The sequence below is a fragment of the Pezoporus occidentalis genome, unplaced genomic scaffold (genome assembly GCF_034315485.1).
Source record: "Pezoporus occidentalis ecotype Australia unplaced genomic scaffold, CSIRO_AGI_Poc_V1 ctg16, whole genome shotgun sequence".
Lineage (NCBI taxonomy): Eukaryota > Metazoa > Chordata > Aves > Psittaciformes > Psittacidae > Pezoporus > Pezoporus occidentalis.
In genome coordinates this window covers 1,267,833-1,289,334 of record NW_026913425.1, presented here as the reverse complement: position 1 = coordinate 1,289,334, position 21,502 = coordinate 1,267,833, and the positions used below count along the sequence as shown (strand labels likewise).

Genomic DNA, 21,502 nt, shown 5'->3' with positions numbered 1-21,502 from the left:
TCAGAGTCACCTTCCACTGAAGCGGGTTGCTCAAAGCCCTGGCCAGCCTGCTCTTGAAGACTGCCAGGGATGAGGCAGGCACAGGATGGATGAATGGATGGATGGATGGATGGATGGATGGATGGATGGATGGATGGATAGGTGGGAACAGTAGAACAGTTCACTGGAATTCAGAAAAAATAATGACAACATATTTTCCTTAAGAAGCTGACTATTATTTAATGAGAAAGTCTGAGAAAGGGAAAAGTAGAATACATAGAAACAGCATATGAAGTCATAAAATGATGGCTGGAAAGAGAAGAAGGAAGTAGTAAAATAGGAAAGGGTGATGTATATCGCTTACAGGTAATAGAGTTGTAGTTTATTTACTGTCATGCATGTCTGGCCGTATATGTTATCTTCTAGCAAGTGTATCCATAAATATGCTTAATAAGGAAGTGACTGCTGGTGCTATCGTACAAAAAAAAAAAAAAATCCACTGAAAGAAAAAAATCCTTCTCTGTGTTTTTACTTCTGTATACATTTAAAAATAACTCCAATAAGTGCATGCCCCCCTTTTTTAAATTTCTTCCATGCTTAATCTAGCAGTAAATGGGAACAAATGACAGCATTTGTTAATCTGGAATTTACCAGGTATCCTAAGCATTGGTTTTGATCATTTGTCCTATTAGAGTTCATCTCCAGATTTGTTAAATGTCTTAGATATTCATTGGGGTTTATGACATAGTCAGTACACTATTATAAGTAAATTGATTGCCATTCAGTTTTCTTTGTTGCTCATCACTTTTGTGTCTACTATGTTTTTCTTCATGTCCTTAAATGAATTGTGAAACTGTCTTTAGACAAATAAAACATACTTGTCCTCGTCAAGAAAAAAATGTAAGTTTGGCTTTGTGATGAACATCTTGTGATCCGATGAGTGAGCTCAGAAAGTATGTCTGGGTTAACCAGCATGCACTAGTTTTAGTGATACAGGATTCACCATGTATTGGTATTGGCATCTTTATAATTAACTATTGCAATAGCAAACCACAATTTTTGGGATTGGTTTTAAAAATAGATATAACATTTACATGCCTGCAGTTTTAATTTAAGAATAAAATGTGTTTCATGTAATTTAAAAGTTGGCTGCTGAAAGTTACACAGACTATTTGTGAATTGAAATCTGCAAAACATCTCAGTTCTCTGGAGATTATGGTCACTAAACCACTGGAGTTTTGTTTTCTATTGGAATTGCATTGACCAGTCATGAGGACATTTTATCATAAACTATAAATCTGTAGATTTGAAAGGAGAATGTTTTTGTCTAGCTGCTTGTAATTAGTCCCCCAAGAGTTTAAATGAATTTGTTTAGTGGTGCTTTTTAGGTTATTTTAAGAGCGACCATATAGTCAGGGAAGAGTTGGTTACTTAAAAAAGTTTTCTCAAGGTCCAGGGGGCTTAACCATGTTAGAGCTGTTGTCTGGGTAAAAGCTGAACTTCTAGTTTTTTCCATTTCTTTTTCTTGTCTAAGTTAGAATCTGAATTTTGTTTCTGAGATTTTATTTTATATAACACTGCAATTAGTACGGAAAGATGCAAAGTATACATACTGTCTGGGAAGATGCTGAAGAATATTTTAAAACAGTATTAATATGTCTCCTAGCATGGATTAAAAGTTCTTCAGTGTGTGAGTGATTAGTGGTGAATACTGTCTTATGGATGTTATGCTACCTGACAGATTCAATAAATAACACATCTGGCTTACATTTTTTTTAAAAACGAGCACAGTGATGCTTTGTGTTTGTAGTACTTCAGAATACTTTCTTACTACATAGCACCTCAGAAATGAATTTACTGAGGCTGCCAATTTTTAGCCAAAGCCTAGAAGGAAATGTGTCTGATGCCAGTAGGAAATTCAGTCCAAACATTACTATCTGTGTTATCCCATAAATGTCTTTGCAAGAATAGTACGCATTATTAAAATACTTTATTCTAAAATATGTATAAATTATTTTTGAATAATTATTTTTTGACAGAAATACCATTATGAAGGCAGGATTCAGCCTATTTCATCAGCCACCAAGAGAACTAAGGCAGCTTGTGATAGAAAGGATAAATGATTATTCAGCAGTTGAGCTGAACATTAATTCTGTGTCAGCTAACAGTACCATGTTAGTAGCATGGCTGTTTGGCTAGGCCTTTAAAATACTGTTTCTTGTCATAGTGATGTTTGAGTAGAAAATTGCAGAAGAAATACTCCTACTAAGGTTGTCATAGCTAATTTTAATAATATTCATCTGTTGGCAGTGGTTGCATAGATTATGGAGTTTAAAGCTTCAAGAGATAAACCCAGCATTTTTCTCTCTCATGCTGCAATTGATGTCTTTTCTCTACTAAAACAGTACTAAAGGAGTATAGAATCAAAGAAAAGAACTTGTCACTCTGCATATCAGTGTACGTATATATATTTAGAGAGAGGAAACTACTAGCCATTTTGAAGTTTTGAAGAAGTATAAAGATGTAAAAATAAGTGACAGGGCAGCATAAAAATGAGAAATTTGCTGACAGTGCAGTGCTAGAAGACATAGGGAAGACTGGGATATGTTGTAACCCTGACAAAGGCAGGTTTGATTTTAGGATATATTTGTTTAGAAGTATAAATGACACTGCATATGTCACTAGTAAAATCACGTTGGAGTACTAGGCACAGTTTCTATTGTAGCTGTAGTAAACTCGGGTGTGAGGAGGTTTGTGAAGTGTTGTGAGGCTGATCATGATCAAAGCAGTGGTCTATTGAACAGCACAGATACTGCAAGAGTTAGTTGGTTAACACAATAAAGTTACTTAAACTAAACTCTATTGTGGCTGTAGTAAACTCAGGTGTGAGCAGGTTTGTGGAAGTGTTGTGAGGCTGATCAAAGGAGGCTGATCAAAGGAATGGTCTACCTAACAGCACAGAGACTGCAAGAGTTCAGCTGGTTAACACAATAAAGTTACTTAAACTGAAAGAATGTTTTTAATTAAAAAAGACCTAACTTGGCAGTTAATACATCTAGAATGGAAATTGGAATGCTTTTAGTAGTCACAAATGAGAAGTTCAGAAAAGAAAAATGTATTTGGAATTGAAGTGGACCTTGATCAGTTTATGAAAGGGGTTACATAGAGTGACTCCCAACAATAGAAGGGCGTTGCTTCTATATGTATATTCCAAACTCCTTTGTTCCAAGGTTATTTAATTGCCCTTACAGTGCAAGATCTCACTGAATTTCAGCTTTCTATCAGTTCATGTAATTGAAATATTAGGTGCTGAGAATGCTATAAATTGAATGTCTTGATGTGAAGCTCTCAAGTCTTTGATATCTGATACATGAATACCTGAAAGAGAACACCTGTATGTTAACATAATCAACGAACAGCTGTGTAGGCTTGTACTTCAGGCCCTTGAGGGTCCCCCATGATAATGATTTGAGTTGTTTCTGAATTCCGATGGAGCCTATCTAGCAAAATTATTTTTTTCCAACATGTAAAGCACATAAATTAAAAAAATGGAGGTTGAATAGCATTCAAAAATGGTTGGGTTTTTTATCTTGTTCATGTAGATTTGGTATGTAGGATACACTTGGAAAATACTCTGGTAGCCTTCTCTGCTGTTTGATACCTGTAGAAAGAAGAACCTGATTGGTTTACCTGGCTCACCTGCAAAATGTGTCTCATATTAGTATCTTTTTCATAACTAAAACTTACTTTAAAATGACTGTGATGTTTATGGTTAACCTAAGATATCAGATGTGTGAAATTATTTACAACTTGATTTAGAGTGCTTACTTTGTGAAGGTTGCATGTAGCTGTAATCAAAAAGCGCATATCCCAGGAGCAAAGCTTCAGACGTTGGCTTTAGGTGCTGCAGTAGAGTGAAGACTCCAGCATTAAGCATTTTTGGTCTCAGCATTGTTAATGATTTTGAAGTGAGGTGATGAGCCAGGTGATTTTGAGGGCCGATACAAAGTTCCCACCTGCTAAAGAGGCATCCTGTAAGAAATGGTGTGTTGAGTGATGACTCTAATTTCCCTCCTGCTTGTCAGAAATGTCAACATTAGAGTTGAGGGCACATGGAACATTTTTATGTGCTTAAAATCCAGAATGATGGGTTTGCCTGAGAGTATTTTAATTAATAAGACTGTTTTTATATGAGGGATAATAAACATGTTTTGTGGGATGCCATGACAGTAGCAATTTGCTGTTGCAGAGAGAAGAGGTTTCTACTGGAAGTACATCTCCAGAAGAGTAGTACTCTTAACTGTGTATCATAGAAAGTTGAGAGGTCTAAGAGGGCAGGGAAAGAGAAGGTATTTTTAATATGCATTCTGGGTGACAGTGCAGCCAGGGCAAGATTCGGGAGGAACTCATGGCAGGAAGACAAGGGGTTTGATCTGCAGCCAGAAAATAAGACACTGGTCTAGCACAGGCAGGTATAAATTTTCATCCTTGTCTTCAAGGTGGTTTAGGAATTTCATATCAGGCTCTAAGCAAATAAAAATCTAGAAATAATCTGTGGGCTAGAAAACACAGTCTTGCCACCTTAGCTAAATTACCACCAAGTCTCAGAAGTTATGATGTGCTCATGGGAATTTGGAATCGCCTTAGCGATAATTAGCAACCTGCTCTTGCATCTGCAGCCCCCTGGGGGAGTGCATGCCATCCTCAAAATTCGTGACCATTGGGAACAATGTCCTTCATACATTACATCATGAAGACATTTAATTTGTTTATAGACTGGGAGACTTCTGTTCATAGCCAAGCAGGATGCTTTGTGGGCCAAACTTCAGGGATCTCAAGTTTGGGCTTGACTCACTGTTGGAATTAAATACCTGAATTTCATATAGATCATGTTTTAGGAACCAAAGTAGGAGATTTTATTCTTGTCCATAATGAATAGTAAAAGAAGCAATTGCAAGGTAAGTTGTTTAGTTGCTTAAAGTTGCTTAAAATGAGCAAAAGTACTACAAATACCTGGTGAAAGAAATCTCATGTTTTTAGTGGAATATTTAGTGTCTGAAAAACATACTTATGCAATTATTTTTATTACTGCACAGCTATCTCCTATAAAAAACTTGTCTTAAAATGAAAAGAAGGCTGTAAAGTAGAGTTGGCAGATATTTGAAGCCACAATGCTTTAATCCCTATTTAATTGTATGCATTTCACATGTTGGAAAAGTTAAATAATTGCTTCTCTTTTTAAGAAAGGATCAAGGATTTTTGCAACTTTTATCATACAGATGATCCTATTACTTCAGTATTATGACTACTCATGTTCAATAAGACCTGCGTACGAACTGTGGATCCACAGTGGTTTTATGCTAGCAAACATACAGCTTGTTTTAACAGGAGAGGAGGAGGTCATATGTACTACTCTTTACAGCAGTACTCTGAGCTGCGCTGTTGTCGTATCAGTGTCACTTTAGTGCCTTTTTTCAGATCCTTTTTTTTTAAAATCAGAAAATGCTCAGTATTCTACCTTATGATGTAGCCTTGGCATTGGTAGGTTGTTATGCTTTCGGAATAGTAATCAGATCTGAACTGCCCTGTTGATGGATAACAGTGAAAGAGGAGCTGTGAGCGCCAGACAAAATGAGTGTTCACAGAAACAAGCTGTATCTTTCAGAATGAATAATTCTACTATTTTAATGAAGAAAATGTTTATAGAATAACATGTATAAAAATGCAACACTGTTTCCCAGTATTGCTGGGTTATTTTAAACCAGAGCACATAAACAATAATTCTGCATTGAAGTGTGACCACATTCTATTTGTTGATGTTTTCTTCAGAAATTTAAGTGTGTTTTACTAGGAGAGGAGGGTAGGCAGAAAATTGATTTTGTGCAATATACAAATAAAAACAATCTGTTAGTAAATCTATAAATATATTCCTTTTGTTTTGGAAAACAACAGCAATTTTAAATCCTCTGTCTTAGGGGTGGCCTAAAATTGAAGGAAACGGAAAGATTTATTGTGGTCGGGGGCAATTCAAGCAATTGAAATTCACATGCCTACGGCAGTCAGCCCCTTAAAGTGGGATAGTAGGGTTAATATTCAATAGGTAAAATCTGCTTTTGAGTTTACACAAGTAGAAGAACAGGAATGATTAATTCAAGGTGTTTCATTTCATCCCAAGGTGTGCAGAAACAAGAGGTAGTGTGTAAAAGGCTGGATGACAACTCCATTGTACAAAACAGTTACTGCGACCCTGACAGTAAGCCTCCAGAAAACCAAAGAGCCTGCAACACTGAGCCTTGCCCACCCGAGTGAGTCTTAATCATTAAGATGGATGTGTTTTGCATAGATAAAAAATCTTGATAATCTATAATAAATCCTGTTGACCAAATGTATATAAAAATTTTAACCGACTATTAGGATCCTGTCTTACCAGACAGGGTATTTGGTTTCGGGTTTCAGTTACGGTTTCTTATTTCTCTGAAATCAGTTGTGGAAGATAAATACTTTGACCTAGAGGAGGTCTGATTTGACTGAGGAGCAGTGGTTTTTAAACTACACAAAGCAGCTCAAATATTGTAAGTAAAAACATACTAGCAAAGCAGCTTTTTAGGGTCTGAGTGTCAGATGAGGTAAATACTGCTCAGAGTAGAACTTGCGACCATTCTTAAGGCGACAGTGACTGAAGAATGTCATGCATGACGTAAATGTTATCCAGTGCCATAAATATTTACATGCATGTACTAAATGATTGCCATATTTTAAAGTATATTACGTTAAAATTTGGGTTTAAATTTTCACATGAGAAATGGTAAACATGGAAACTGCTTTGTAGACCAAGCCATTTACTGGTACTAGTTTCGTCAGACAACTTCATCTCCATTTAGTGTTGCACAGTAATGCTGTGTGCCTTTAGGATTAGATGCCTACTTTAGTTTTATTTTTAAAGATAGCTGTATGCTATATATTGAAAAGTTAATTAAAACCACAGCAGCTCATGTGTACAAAAATGAGATTTGGCAAGGACCTATAGCATAACTTAATCTTACTACAAAAGCTGTTTAGAAACAGTTGTGATGTTCTGCACTAGAAAATAATTTCAGCATGCGCACAGCAGTCCTTCCATTTTGAGATAAAACGTTTCTTGATTCACAAGCTCTAGTTAGTTTAGCTTTGGTGTTAACTTGTAGCTATATTCAAATTGGGCATAAAAAATCATAAATACTGATTAAATGCACAACAAAGAAATACTGAGGTCTCTTAAATGTCTCTTAGAAATTGTAAAATTGTAGCTTGAGGGACACCGGCAGAAATGAGACAAGATTATAATGCATTAAAATCCCAACAGATCTTCATAAAGCCAGTTTCTGCCTAGAGTATCACCTGCTTCCCTGGTGTCATGACTGGTTGCAGAATGGCAGAGCAATATCTTCTATACTTACTCCTGTGTGTCATGTACCATACTCATTTGACATAAAGAGAAGTGAAGCCATTGCACTCTTCATACCTTGAGTGTGTTTGAATGAATGTGCTGTCTCACATACAGGTCTAAGTCATTGTCCCCACAGTCTGTCTGTAAATACATGTTTACCTTGCAAGGGTATGTACTTGGATTCTGTTTGGATAACACTGTTTAGTATGGGTATAAGTGCACTAACTAAACTCTTCACCATTACTTGAGAGCAGAACTTGGGAGGTGGTTTGTCTGGGAACTTGGGAGACATGTTTGGTCTGTTTGTTTTTACTAAGCGCATCCCTATCCTTTAATTTGTGCAGCTTAACTATGAACAAATTAGCACTCTAATAAGTAGCATTAACATAGTTATTCCAAACTAGTTAATTTTTATTTTTTGCACTGACATTATTTAACAAAAACAAAACAACAAACGCTAATAATGAAAAATAAACCCCAAAACACAGAGTGATGGGATCCAACCTGCAAAGCAGGATGCTTCTGGATTCTCCATCCAGTACTCAGCAGGGACATTGATGAACATGGTGTAATTCAAGTCATCAAGATAAGAGAAAGTGGATAGTGTGTATTAATCAGCATCTGCTTGAGTATGTCAGAGCAGTTCAGTCCACATCTGCCTCCATTCTGATGTTCCCCACAAGGTGAATACAGGTGCCAAACTCCTAAGGAAGGGTTCTTGATTCCTGATCCTCTAAGTAGTCTAGAAGAAATCTGTTCAAGTAACAGATAGTTACTCAGAGAAGTTTGACCCCTTTGGCTGGAGCATTTATTACACAGTAAGATTTACTCTTTACACAGAGTAGCCAAATATTTCCCTTTTTAATTAACACAATTCTACTTTCCTTCTGGTGTACATACAAAAAGTTATGAAAATGTCACTCTTTCTAATTTACACTTGATGTTACCTTACACTTGATGTCCCTGAGCCGCAGCAAAGCCCGTTTGTTCACAATATTTTGTTTGTTATTAAAAACTCTTAAAGTTCTAGGTTTTAAGAACTGATACAGGTAACTCATAGTTCTCATAGTACTGTCTTGTTGTACAGTATAAACATAAAAGGTACCTGAGAATATACATGAGCAAATCGTAATACCAACTAAAAAGTAACACTTCAGCTTCCCCAAAGCTCTGAAGAGCTTCTAATACTCCCTGCTGTGGTAAAACATGTGTTTGGTGGCAAAGAATCATGAATTAATGCTCTTTTGCTGGGAAATTAATGACAGAATATCGCATATTTGTTTGCATCTCTGCATTGATCTAGTTTGTCTTTAACATACATGACACATTCTGTAACACAAAACAAGATAGCAGGACACGTGGGTTTTTTGATGACGCAGCTTTCAGAAAATGACAAATCTTACGGGGCAGCTCCAACCATAGCTCCAGGACCATCCACAGTGACTGACATGCCTGGCATTTTTGGCATCTTGGCAACATGTGATAGCATACTAGAATTCACCTTCATCCTTTGCAAGGGTAATTCAGGCAAATGTATCTAATCATAGAATCATAGAATAGTTAGGGCTGGAAAGGACCTTAAGATCATCTAGGTCCAACCCCCCTGCCATGGTCAGGGACACCTCACACTAAACCATGCCACCGAAGGCCTCGTCCAACCTGGCCTTGAACACTGCCAGGGATGGAGCATTCACAACCTCCCTGGGCAACCCATTCCAGTGCCTCACCACCCTAATAGGAAAGAATTTCTTCCTTATATCCAATCTAAACCTCCCCTGTTTAAGTTTTAATGCGTAAATCAACATAGGAAATTCTGAAGACCAAATATGCTCAACAATGTGATGAAATATTTCTAGCTACATTAACCATTCATCTGTAGAAAAAAAAAATAAATAATTACAGACAGGTTAACAGCTGCTGTAATCTCTATGGCAATACAAAGTGATCTAAATAAAATGTACAACTCCTGACTTCTACCAGGGAGGCAGCCATCTTGGCTTTTAGCTTGTGCTGTAACCTACAGTAGTGGTTCCCAGGTATTTCCAGTTACAAACCCTTTCCAGAGAAATAACTTCAGGCAACTCCAGTACAAATCCACTTAAATAGCTGCAGTTTTGTCAGCCTCAACACTCCTTTCTAACTACTGTAGCCTAGGCTGGAAATTGCTGCTCTAGAAAAATATAACATAGTATTATTATTGGAATATTTGGTTGCAGTAAAAAGACTCTTAACTTCTACTTTATTTCACTATGAATGCATGTGTTGTTAACAATGATGTAGATTTAGTAATTTAGACTGGATTCTGGGTTTGTGCAGTTATCTACTCTGTTTCTGAAATGCATTAACTGAATCTCCTAACTTTTTCTATCCAGATGGTTTATAGGGGATTGGTCAGAATGCAGTAAGACCTGTGATGGAGGAATGCGTTCACGAACAGTTCTCTGTATCAGAAAGATTGGACCTTCTGAGGAGGAGACGCTGGACAATACCAACTGTTTAACACACCGGCCTATTGAAAAAGAACCCTGTAATAATCAGTCCTGTCCCCCACAGTGGGTTGCTTTGGACTGGTCAGAAGTAAGGACATTTTGCTGTTTCAGCTCATTGGTAATAGCAGAGACAAGAGCTCTGGCTGCTGAACATTAGTACATTTTCTGTCACTTTGTGCTAAGTAAAGGATTAATAAGGAATTCAGAACCTCATAGATTTAGTATTTGAGCATTTTCTTCTTTTTTTTTTCTTCTCTATTGTCAGTTCTTTTGTTGTTCTACATGAGAACAATATTTTTTACCCCATTGTTAGTTAGCATTTCACACAAGAAGTAGGGCACCAAAATCAAGGCAGAAAAGACATTAAATTGTCCTTGTCCCTACCTGAAAAAGTACAGTGTATTCCATCCCTTTCAAAATGGATCTAACTTAAAACAGAAAGGAGTGAGAAGGAAAGAATGGATGAGTGGGAGGGGATGTTCAGTTGAAGACTCTTACCATACTACTTCTGTAGCATTGATAGTTCGTAAGCACTTTGCATCCATTATCACAGTACTTTATTTCTTTATTTTTTATTGGAATATCTAGGCATCATCTCAGTACTATCAAATAGTACCCATATGGCAAGTTACAGAGCCATAGAAGTATGCTGTCTATATACTACCTCCTCAAGACTAATTGCTCACTAATACATCATCAAAGCTATTGGCACTGCTACCCTCATAAGAAGCTTGAACAATTTCTTAAGGCCTTCATATCGGCCTTTTGTACAGCAGGAATTGTGATTTTGAGCAAAATCATTCTAATCTAAAGGTTCAGCTTTGACTAAGCTTCTGCTTGTCATGGTATTTAATCAGGATTATGGAAAAGCAGCAGCTTTGTTCTGGAATGAAATTTGCCAGGTGTAGCTTGGCAACCTGACTTGACTGATGAGATACAGTTTTAATATAATGAGAAAAATAGCTTTTTTTTTTTTTTTCTGTTCAGAGCTTCCAGAAATATAATGTATTAAAATCCCTATAGTAATATACATATAAACATTTTAATATATATTTTCATATATATATTCATTTTTTTAAAATTTTCTAATAGAAGCATGAAAATGAAAACAAGAATGAACTCAAAAAGTGAAGAGTTGAATGCTGCTTCCACTGAAACCAGTGGCAAATCTTGCTACTTTTCTCCTGAATGCAAATACTAAAGTTTTTTCATACTCAAAACATGGAATATGTGATACAAATTAATTATGCAAATCTTTTCTATTCTAATATACTCGTTGAGCACACATATTTTTTTAGTCCTCAGTCATAATTAACAAGAAATTCTGTGTCTTTTTGGTGAGAATTAAAAAAACATTTTGTAAACATTAAATAAAGTCCTCCGGATAGTGTAAACTGCTTTTATAAAATAGCAATTGAAACTAAAAATAGTAATTAAAACTAACAGTATAATGTAATCATGCTCAGGTTAAATCAGTTTTGCCATCAAGTTACGCACTCCTAGCAGTAGTTGAGCTTTGAATTATTTTGCCCACTCTAAATTACTTCTTTTATACTTATCCAGATAATATACTAAACCAGCAAAAAAGCCCTAAGGATTTCTTGAGAAGAGCATTATCAGACAAGCATATTTACTTTGCATTCATATTACCATTAGTCATGACTTCCACCAAGTCAGAAATTCTAGAATTACTTAATAATGGAAGACACCTTTTCCTGGTTTTGTTTGGGTATTTTGTCCTGAATTTGCTTTGGAGACAGATTTTTTTGTTAAATTCTACTGATGCTTTTTGGTTTGGGTGATTCAGTGTTATTGTAGGCAAACTATTTCCTTACATTGCTTTCATTTCTGGGGACCAGTGTAGTTAATCTTATTTGATGGAATTTTGACTGTGACTCAAAAAAAAGTGGTTTTTATTTGTTAAGTGGTGGTGTATTCTTCCACAGAACTGGTAGCAGAAAGAATTTTTTTTCTGATGGCAGCTTAGATGAAAGAACATGTCTTCAAGCAGGACTAGAAAATGGAATTACCTAAACTCAAATTTTGATGCTCAAGCTTTTGCTTATTTGCTAATGCAATCTAGAGGTTACAAAAGAGCATAAATACACTGGATTTTTACATTTTTTACAAGATCCTTTCAGCCTTGTCTCTTTTCTGTTTGTTTTTGACAGAATGCTCAGTCACTGAGAGGAAGAGATTGAGTGCAAGTGATTTTTAAGCACTCAGCTAGGAAGGAGATCTTGCTTCTAGTTCCTGCTTAAAAGTCATGCATTTTATGTGAAATATTTGTGGGAGAAAATGCACGCAACATTCCATGGAATTTAGATCATAACTGACAAGCATGATCATGATGATGAAGACCTCACATATTCATTCTCATTCTTTTTTGATCTCCATTTAGCATTAATACTCTTTTTGAAGTTTAGCCAGAGAGACAGAAATCTTTCTTCTCCTACTTCTCTCCTTCTCCTGGTTTTCTAGTAGGCAGGTACTTAGGATGCACAGGATTTGGGGTTAAAGCCCCTTCAGTATAAGGCTGATTGAACCTAGCTATGTATCAGAATTAACACTGAACTACTGTAGGTAAGTAGGCAGTACCTTGATAAGAAAGGATAGAATAGGTTAGGAAAAGAAAGGTTAGATTTTTAAAACAGGCATTGATTGTATGCCCATTTTGTAGTTCTGGATTATGAAGTCCAAAAATGGACTTTGCAGTCTGGTTTAAGATCATAAATCTAAACCACTTCATTCTGTATTGACTAGTTTAGGTGGCTCCCGCTGAGAGATTTTTCTCAAAGGTCATGTTTGAAAAATCAAGTGTCGAAGGTCATACACATATATATATATATATATATATATACAGACACCTTTATGTATGTGTGTATGGGGAATGTTGATACATAGCACTGTGGAACTGCTTTAAAATTTCTTTAAGCTAGGAAGAGATGATTTTGAATTAAGCATATGACAGTACTTTGGATTGCTGCAGTCTTTTTTTTTTTTTTTAAATGAATCCTAGGGGCTTTATGCTGACCTATCCTGGATATACAGAAAGCCTTTGGTATGTGATCACATATTGCTTCAGTTCCACGTAGTATTATTTCCCAGAAAATATTTTGTCTTTACAGCTGCTTTCATATGAAAGGGAGTTCCACTGTTGACAGGTTTAGTGTAATTTGTATGTAAGGTTTATGCTATCAGAAACTGATTCTAATCCAAATACTGCAGATATACTTGTGGGATAAAGGTTAATATGCGAATATTAAATTCTAAAACTGTACTTGCAAAATCTCCTGGTCAGCTGTTAGAGGGACTCATTTGAAGAAGGTCTTGAGTTTTAATTTTGTTAGCGCTTGTCTCTTGCCCATTCTGCAGTTAGACTAATTAACTGACAGTTAATTGTCAGTAGCAAAAAGGAAGGAGAAAGGGAGGGAAACCAATGCAAAGAAAGAGAAGGAAAAGTAGAGGTCATTGGACCAGCTTCTTTTCAAATTACTGTTTTACTAGCTACTTGCTGTTAAAATGAGCAGAGGGGTGATAAAAAGAGGAAAAAGAAGAACTGTGTGAAAACAATTTATATTTAAAAAGAAACAAGAGAAAAGCATGCATTGTGGGAGAAAGGGTACAATATTTCTATCTGAATAGTCTGGTTTCTATGGAGTCCGGTAAAGCATTTATCTTCCACTTGTTGGTTCAGGAAAAATGTGTTTATTGTAGCTCAGCAGTCTGTATGTGAGGTGGAGAAAGACTGTACTAAGGTCATATTAAGAACAGAGAGTTCTACTTCTCATCTCTGAAATGCCCACTCAAGTTTGTTTTACGGTAATGTACATGTGGCAGACGATTCTGCTTTTCAGCAAAGGGCTTTTCTTAAACCTAACCTAAAAGCTGTTATATATAAAAGTAAATAGTAACACCATGTCCTAAATATAAGCAGCAAATCTACTTTTATTAAATTAAAACTTACAAAAACTTGATACAGCAATCATCAGTCAGCTTGGTTTTGTTTCTAAGCATTTAAAAAATTATCAGTTTTATCTTGGTAAAATTGTGTGGTAATAAGACCATAAATATAGTCTCCTGAATTCCATAATAACGTTTCTGACACATTTTACTGGCTTTGCACTGAGGTTTTCATTACTTACATCAATACTTTTTCAGTGCACACCAAAGTGTGGCCCGGGATTTAGACACCGAATTGTTCTGTGCAAAAGCAGCGATCTTCTGAAAACTTTTCCAGCTGCACAGTGCCAAGAAGAAAGCAAGCCACCAGTCCGCATACGCTGTAGTTTAGGCCGATGTCCTCCTCCTCGCTGGGTTACTGGAGACTGGGGACAGGTGAGATAGTTCATACAGGTATTTATTGCTGTTACTCTCTTACACCTCGGAAGGATATGGAAAGATAAGGGTATCCTTCCAAGAATAAGACGTGGCTGGAAATAGGTAAGAGAGGGTTCCTATGACTGAAACAAAAGCTTCTTCCCTATTTGTCTCAGGTTGAAATGTAATTCTGAATCATAGTGTCTGCTGCGCTAGAAAGGGTTTGCTGACAGCAGTCTAGTTTCTACTGGATGAGCTTCTGTATGCATTTTGGAAAAAAGTGCCCTGTTACGGGTTTTTTGGAAGGGCGTTTTGGGATACAACAACATTACAAGGTCTAGTATGTTTAAAACATGTTTAAATTCCTTGAGAAACATAATGGAGCTACAAAGCCAATTCTTACTTTAGTAATATTTTTATATATATATATATGCCAAAACCCCTTTGAGATTTATATAAATTTATGTAAAATACACTGAATTACCAGACAGGGCTAGGTAAACTGTTACAGGACAGGCTGAATAGTGCTGCCATTATGCAGTGTTTTAAATATGCTGAGTTTTCTTCATTCTTTTTGTTCTGGATCTCAGTTAAGATCAACGGCCTGTTTTTAAAATAATAAATGGATGTTTCAGTTTTTAAGTTTGCAGAGTAATCTGCCACTCATGAAAATAAACCATTTTAGTTTAACCTACCAGGGCACAATCATTTGTGGTATTACAGCCTAATCTTTTCTTTGATGGAAGTTGTTCAGATGCACATTTATCTTACATTGATGTTGAACTAAAATCACGGTTTATTTTTGGAAATTAAAAAGTGTTTTGAAACAGTGAAGTTGGGGATTTTTTTTTTTTTGAAAGATTATTTCCTTAAAAAAGGTACTCTGGCAGATTCAAATTCTCTAGAATCTGAGAGATTAATACAGTTTTTTATTCTGTATTTCTAAGGTCATTATTTCTGTCTTGAAAAACAAGAATTTACACTCAGACGTGGTACATGAAATAGTGTAAATTATATTCTTACACCCCCAATCTGAACTATGCAGGGAGCCAGCATTACACTGTGGTTTGTTTTCTTTGAAAGATAAGTGCTAAACTATTTTATAAAAATATTTTCTCTATTAACCAGTTATCTTCCGATGCCTGTTGTCCTTAAAATTTGTTCATGTGTATTGCTCCTGACTGCTTTCCTGTTACCTTGTTTTATATTTAAAAATTGGATCCAGAGCTTTTCTACCTTCTATCTTCCTTATCTCTAGTGTTCTGCACAGTGTGGTCTTGGGCAACAGATGAGAACAGTACAGTGCCTCTCATACACCGGACAAGCATCCAGCGAGTGTTCAGAAACACTTAGACCTCCATCCATGCAGCAGTGTGAAAGTAAATGTGACAGTTCTCCCATTACCAATACAGAAGGTAAGTTTGCCATCTTAAAGTGATATGGCCAGTATTATTGCATTAATTTATTGGTAAAAGTCTACATGACATCATCTCTGAGACTGTCAACTTTTTTACAATTATTTTCTAATTAATCATTGTAGTTCAAAGGTGAAGTCAATAAAAACCTAAATACAGGTTCTTTGTTTAGAAAATCACCCTTAAAAATATATAGCCTAGGTCATGGACAAAATACTATTGTTTTGTGTCATTATTTTCCAGTCTCTTTAGTGGTTCAATAGAAAAGTCAATTATAGTAGGGGCAGCATGATATAATTCTCATCCACTGACCTTCTACCATTTCCATCAGTGGTTAACATAACAATGTAGTGGCAAAAATAATTGATTACAAGTTCACTGGAAGTCTGGGACCACAGACTTCATGCCACACAGTGCTACAGGCCTGTTTTTGTGAATCTACTTCGATTTATTAATCAGCTTCTTCTAATTAACTTTTAATTTCTTGGATTTATAATGCCCATTTGAAATAAAATTTTTACATAATAGTCTAATCAGTTAGACTATTAGTTAGCGTAATCATAACATATTTTTTGCTAGAGGATATATTAAATAATAATGTCAATATAAGCTTACTAATGTTTATGAAATGCTCCATATCATAAATTGTCAAAGCCAACCTATTAGGAAATGCTGTCTTCAAAGTAGAATTGGAGTGGTAGGCAGTAAAAACAAAAAAGTTTCCTCGTTGATTGTGAAAATTTAGAATAGTTTCTCACCAGATGGGTACATTTGATTTTGTGTGGAAGAGGAAAAGAAAGAAAAAATTAACCAAACACACATGTCCAAAACACAAGAAAGATTGCACAGCAGTTCTTTTGGAATAGTTATTTTCTGAATTGTGAGTACTTGACCGCAAGGTCACTAACAGTGCACCTTTTAACATAACAAATATCTGCACAGTATATAATGGGAGTGTCTTTTACACAGGTGCCCCAAACTACACTGGAGTTCAGTAGCCTGTTTATAGTGAACAAATACTGTGTTTTTAAATAAAATTAAAAAAAAAACCAAACAAAAAAACAGAAGGCTAATTTGTGCTGCAGTGTACCTGGATTTGATGTTCCTTCAGTATCTACTGTATCCATTCAGGTCCACACCAGAGATTCAGAGTTGTGATAAAACTATCAAATGGAGATGTCTGTGATAAACTGGGAGCATACTAAAATCATCCCAGAAGTACACTAATGATTCAGTGTACAAGCACCATAATTTATGGCTTGGAAATTTTAATTTTTAATAGAGGCTTATAATCCCATGTTGTCATTTGAAAAACATCTTAATAATAGAAATTTCCTTGGTTATTATTGGTTATTTTAATTCTTATTTTTTATGTTTAGTGCTCTTAAGTATCTTTACGTGAAGATTATGAATCTGGCAAACATTCTGCCCTTTAAAGCTTAAAGGCTAAATGATATTTTATTTGCAAACACAGATGTTGACTTCTCCAAAAGTGGGGATGGTAATAAAGTAGGCATGATTTAGTCCCAGGTTCCTCTTAGTTTCAAGATGACATGGTCATGTTGGCTTTTTATATTCACATTACGTTAGTAATTCTTCAATATTATCAGAAAAATATGCTAATCTCCTATAAATGAATACTATCAGGGAGTTTCTGTGTGTCATCTATGTACACTTGGTGGCCATGGACTTCCTTATGGTATAACCATGCAGAGTATTTATGAAGAGTAATCCGTTTGGTAATAGTGTTTTCCAGGAACTTATACTTTCACTGGAAAATTTTTGGGATCCACAAATAGAAAATGTTGAAAATCACTTGATAGTATTCTGTCAGCTCTTTGGCCTGCACTCCAAGTGGGTTAGGCTGAGCCAGCGCCTTACTGACAGCTGTGCAGCCTCCTTGGTGTCGTTAGAAAGAATTGAGGAGAAAAGGAGCACAATCTCTTCCGATAGAAACAGTTCCCAACATGTTGACATTAGTGTCCCATTTTTGCCTGTGTCCCACATAGAAGGTATTTACTGGAAACCCATAATTACTTGTAAGCGATTAAATGACTCAGCTCAAAGGTAAATGCAATCTCAAAGTTCATTTAAGAATTTAAAATACCTACATCCTTTCAGAAGAATCTTGCTGCAGTTCATGCAATACTATTCCAAAATTAGACAAAAATTTTTATTTCAGGGTATTTTGTCAATACTTCTGCAGGTATTTCTGAAATATGTACTCTAATTTATACGTATTTCAGAGCTGCTATTAAATACTGAATACAAGAAGCTCAGACTGATGATTTGCAGAATAATGTGTATATATTGCACATTTTCTGCCTTAAAATCTTATTAGATGCAAGAGGAGCTGGCATCTCATGTGTTAGTAAAGTGTTGGCTTTTAAACAGAGGCCTGTCTTTTTAAGCATACCATAGATGATAAAAAGCTTGTCAGATTTCAAGAACTAACTAATCCTAAAAGAACACAACTATTTTTGGAAAGGTAATACTTTCTGAGAAAGAAATACTTGTGTTCTGGTATTCCCTTGTGAATGTATTTGTGAGAAGGGCATATTGTGCCTGTACGCTTGCTTCTGTCTCTTTCCAGGTGCAGTGGGATGTGAAGTGTGTATCAGTGTTTGGGTTTAAGTGAATGAGCCAGGTTTCTCAGAGAGAGGGTTCTACACCTTAAGAGTGCACGTGTGGAGCAGAGCATGCTTGTTCTCATGTGGAGACTTTGCCCACGTGATGCCTGCTCACATTGCCTTGTGCTTTGGGCCCCACTGTGGGGCAAAAGCAGCATCAGCAGCAGTGAGTCTAGCTGAGGGTATTCCTCTCCTATTTCAATCCCAGCAAACCTCCCAGCTGCCTTCATGTGTTCAGCTCCGGTGCTAGCAACCTATAGAACCCTTTCAACAACTTCTGCACAATGATCATGTTGCTGAAGTATGGAGGCACTTTCCGGGGATGAGTACAGGTTTTTTACATAAAGTAAGAGTCAAAATTTGGGGGATACAGAAATAATAAATGAAAGTTCTGATGTATCTTCTCACATTTTACATCTAGGTCTTTGTTTTCTTTAAACTCTTCATTGGTGATTAAGAATATTGCAAATGGGGTTTTGATGAGCTGCCTCTGATGAGGATAACATTGCATTTCCTGGACGTGAACTATAGGCAGCATGTACCACATGATTTCAAATGTATTCAGAATTATTTTATTCTCTTAAGTATATATATGTCTGCTGAATCTAGACTGCTAAAGGCCATCTGAAATTTCACCTGAAAAACTATTCTATTTTTATGTCATTTTAGTTTTCCTTGTGTTTTGTGAGATATTTCTTTGCAGTGTCCAGCTGAAGGCGCAGTGACATTCTGTGATTTTATTACTGTAAGGTGATAATTAATATCATAATATTGTCTAATAACAATTGTCTAATATAATAATATTGTCTAAGCCACAAAGTTCAGGAAGGGAGAGTTTGATACATGTGCCTTACTGAAACTTATTAACAGTAGTTACTAGGAACAAAAAAGGCTCTGCTAAACCTCTTCCATTCAGCCACAGTCCTGTGAAGAACAGGTTACTTCATCAGCCACCATATCTGTTTCAAAACTGATTTTTAAAACAGAAGTTGTGGGCAACTTCCAGAATATTGTCTCACTGCTATCCAGATGGCATTGCCTGAACAGGGTCCAGTTTTAGTCAAGAGAAATAATAATGTAAAGAAATATGAAATACAGTAATTTCAAATCCAACTTTAACCAAAAATGCAATTAGTGGCATTTACCTGTATTTAACTGAATGCAGTGTGTATAAGGGTTATTTTTGGGGTTGAGTGAACTTTTTGCTTCTACTCAAGATCAAGGGATCCTTCTTATTCCTCACTTCATTTATAATTCACCATCTGTCTCTCCAATATTCCCAGTCTTCACAAAGACCTGAAATATATCTGAAAGGTATTTGACCTCTTTTGGGAAGAGTTTCTGAAACTCAGTAAGACACAGTGACCATGTGTGGTTGCTGATAGAGAAACATGTCTGTTTAAACCAGCTACCCCCAATGCCTTTTCTCCTGGTATCCAACTTTATTTCAACTTGAGAATTAAAAATTTAGAAAAGTAGTACACAAAACATTGGGTAGATGGAGTAAAAAATTACAATGAAAGCACTATATCCATGTTAATAAAAGTTTTATTAATTTCATTACCTCTACTTATCTAGCTAAAACCATGCATACTGCCATTATCAGAGATCCTGTTCAGTACAGATGCTGAAGTTCAGCCTTGCTAATGTGTTCCTAGGTTCGGATACTAAAAATTCTCATCTGCACTTAACTTGCTACTACATTATGCTTGCAGCATGACTGCACTGTCCATAATTACCTGTTCCTGATCAAAAATAATGTACTAGGTGATTGTATGTAGAAGGAAGACAAATAGGAGTAGCTCATTGATCATACATGCTGCTTATGTTCTTTTCACTATTACTTTTTATTAACTGGTGTGTCTGTTGTCTCTTTCATATTTGGCTTGCAGACAACTGAGAGTGGAAGACTGTTGTTCTGCCAGGCCTTGGAGCAGCAGCATCCTGGCCTTGTCTCCACTTCAGATACCAAATCAATACCAAACAAAAAGATAGTAGTCAAAGTACTGCTAGTTCATCTCCTTTTTATTCACTTTTTCTTTTTAGCTGTTGTAATTTGAGAAAGATTATAGGAGAAAGACAGTATCAAATCATAGAATTGTAGAATCATAGAATGGTTAGGGTTGGAAAGGACTTTAAGATCATCGAGTGCCAACTCCCCTGCCGTGAGCAGCAACACCTCACACTAGATACACCTTAAAATACAACCTTAAAAGAGTAAAAACTTACAGTGTTCTTGTGAGACTAATAATTTTCTGAGAAATTAAATCTATTTTCATTCTTCTCATCACTTAATTTTTGTATTTCAATCTTGTGTGTTTTACTTTTTCTGTGTATACATCTCTTCCATCTTCCTACACATGAATCAAAGCTCCTTGCCAAAGTCCTATTTTAATACCAGTCTGGAAGGAACTGCGCAAATGCTTTTGACTACAAATCCTCTATCAGGCATGTATCACAGTATTCACTCCAATGCAAAGGAAATCTGCAGCAGCAACATCTGAGATCTAGAACCTGAATGTACCTATGTGTTCTCAGATACAGCTGTATCAGAACTGTATCAGAATAAGAACTGGGCATGGACCAAAGTGTTCCATTCGCTATTCCCACTTTTTTTCTACGACAGCATATTCTAGCAGTGCTCCTGTAGTGTACCCGCACAGTCATTTTAGAAGCAACCTGTGGGGGATGGAAGAGAAGAAATCCTTCCTCCATGTGGTAGTGCTCTTGTTCTCCCTTCCAGAGAGAGATACCTGCCAACAAGGGCTGCTGAGACACAAAGCCCAGCATATAGGGAGAACTATGAAAGAAAGCTCTTACATGTCTGCTACAGGCATAAAATTTGGCTTTTCCTCCTGCATAAAAGAAACTGTGGAACTAAGTGGATGTGTGGAACTAAGCCTATAATATGATCCACCATTCAGTCCAGTCAGTGAACTCCTTCTGCTGGTGCCTTTATTCATAACACCCATTGTTTTCTAGATCCCTGTTAGTTGAAGTGCACATTCTATTTCAAGGATTCTTACAAATACAGAGGCATGGTGCCAAATAGTGTGAATCGTGTTAGATTTTGGATAACCTTTCATGGATGGATAAAATAACTCCTGAGAAAGAACCTATAAAAGTGTTGTGAGAAAAATGACTCACATTTCCTAACTGTATAGAGTAATCATTTATCCCAATAAATGATAACTCTTCCAAGACAAAGTGGGCACACTTCTAAATGTCTGGGAGAGAAGCCCT

The 21,502-nt window shown here is 36.1% G+C and overlaps 1 protein-coding gene across 4 annotated transcripts in view; it reads left to right on the top strand.

Annotated features, from left to right (window-relative positions):
- Positions 1-21,502, top strand: part of ADAMTS6 (ADAM metallopeptidase with thrombospondin type 1 motif 6) — a 150,534-nt gene that overhangs the window by 125,408 nt on the left and 3,624 nt on the right. For all 4 annotated transcript variants that reach the window (XM_062612297.1, XM_062612294.1, XM_062612295.1 and 1 more), the window contains 4 exons: positions 6,155-6,284; positions 9,778-9,982; positions 14,056-14,232; positions 15,473-15,629. In XM_062612297.1, the coding sequence (XP_062468281.1) occupies positions 6,155-6,284; positions 9,778-9,982; positions 14,056-14,232; positions 15,473-15,629 (669 nt within the window). The remainder of the gene's footprint in view (positions 1-6,154; positions 6,285-9,777; positions 9,983-14,055; positions 14,233-15,472; positions 15,630-21,502) is intronic.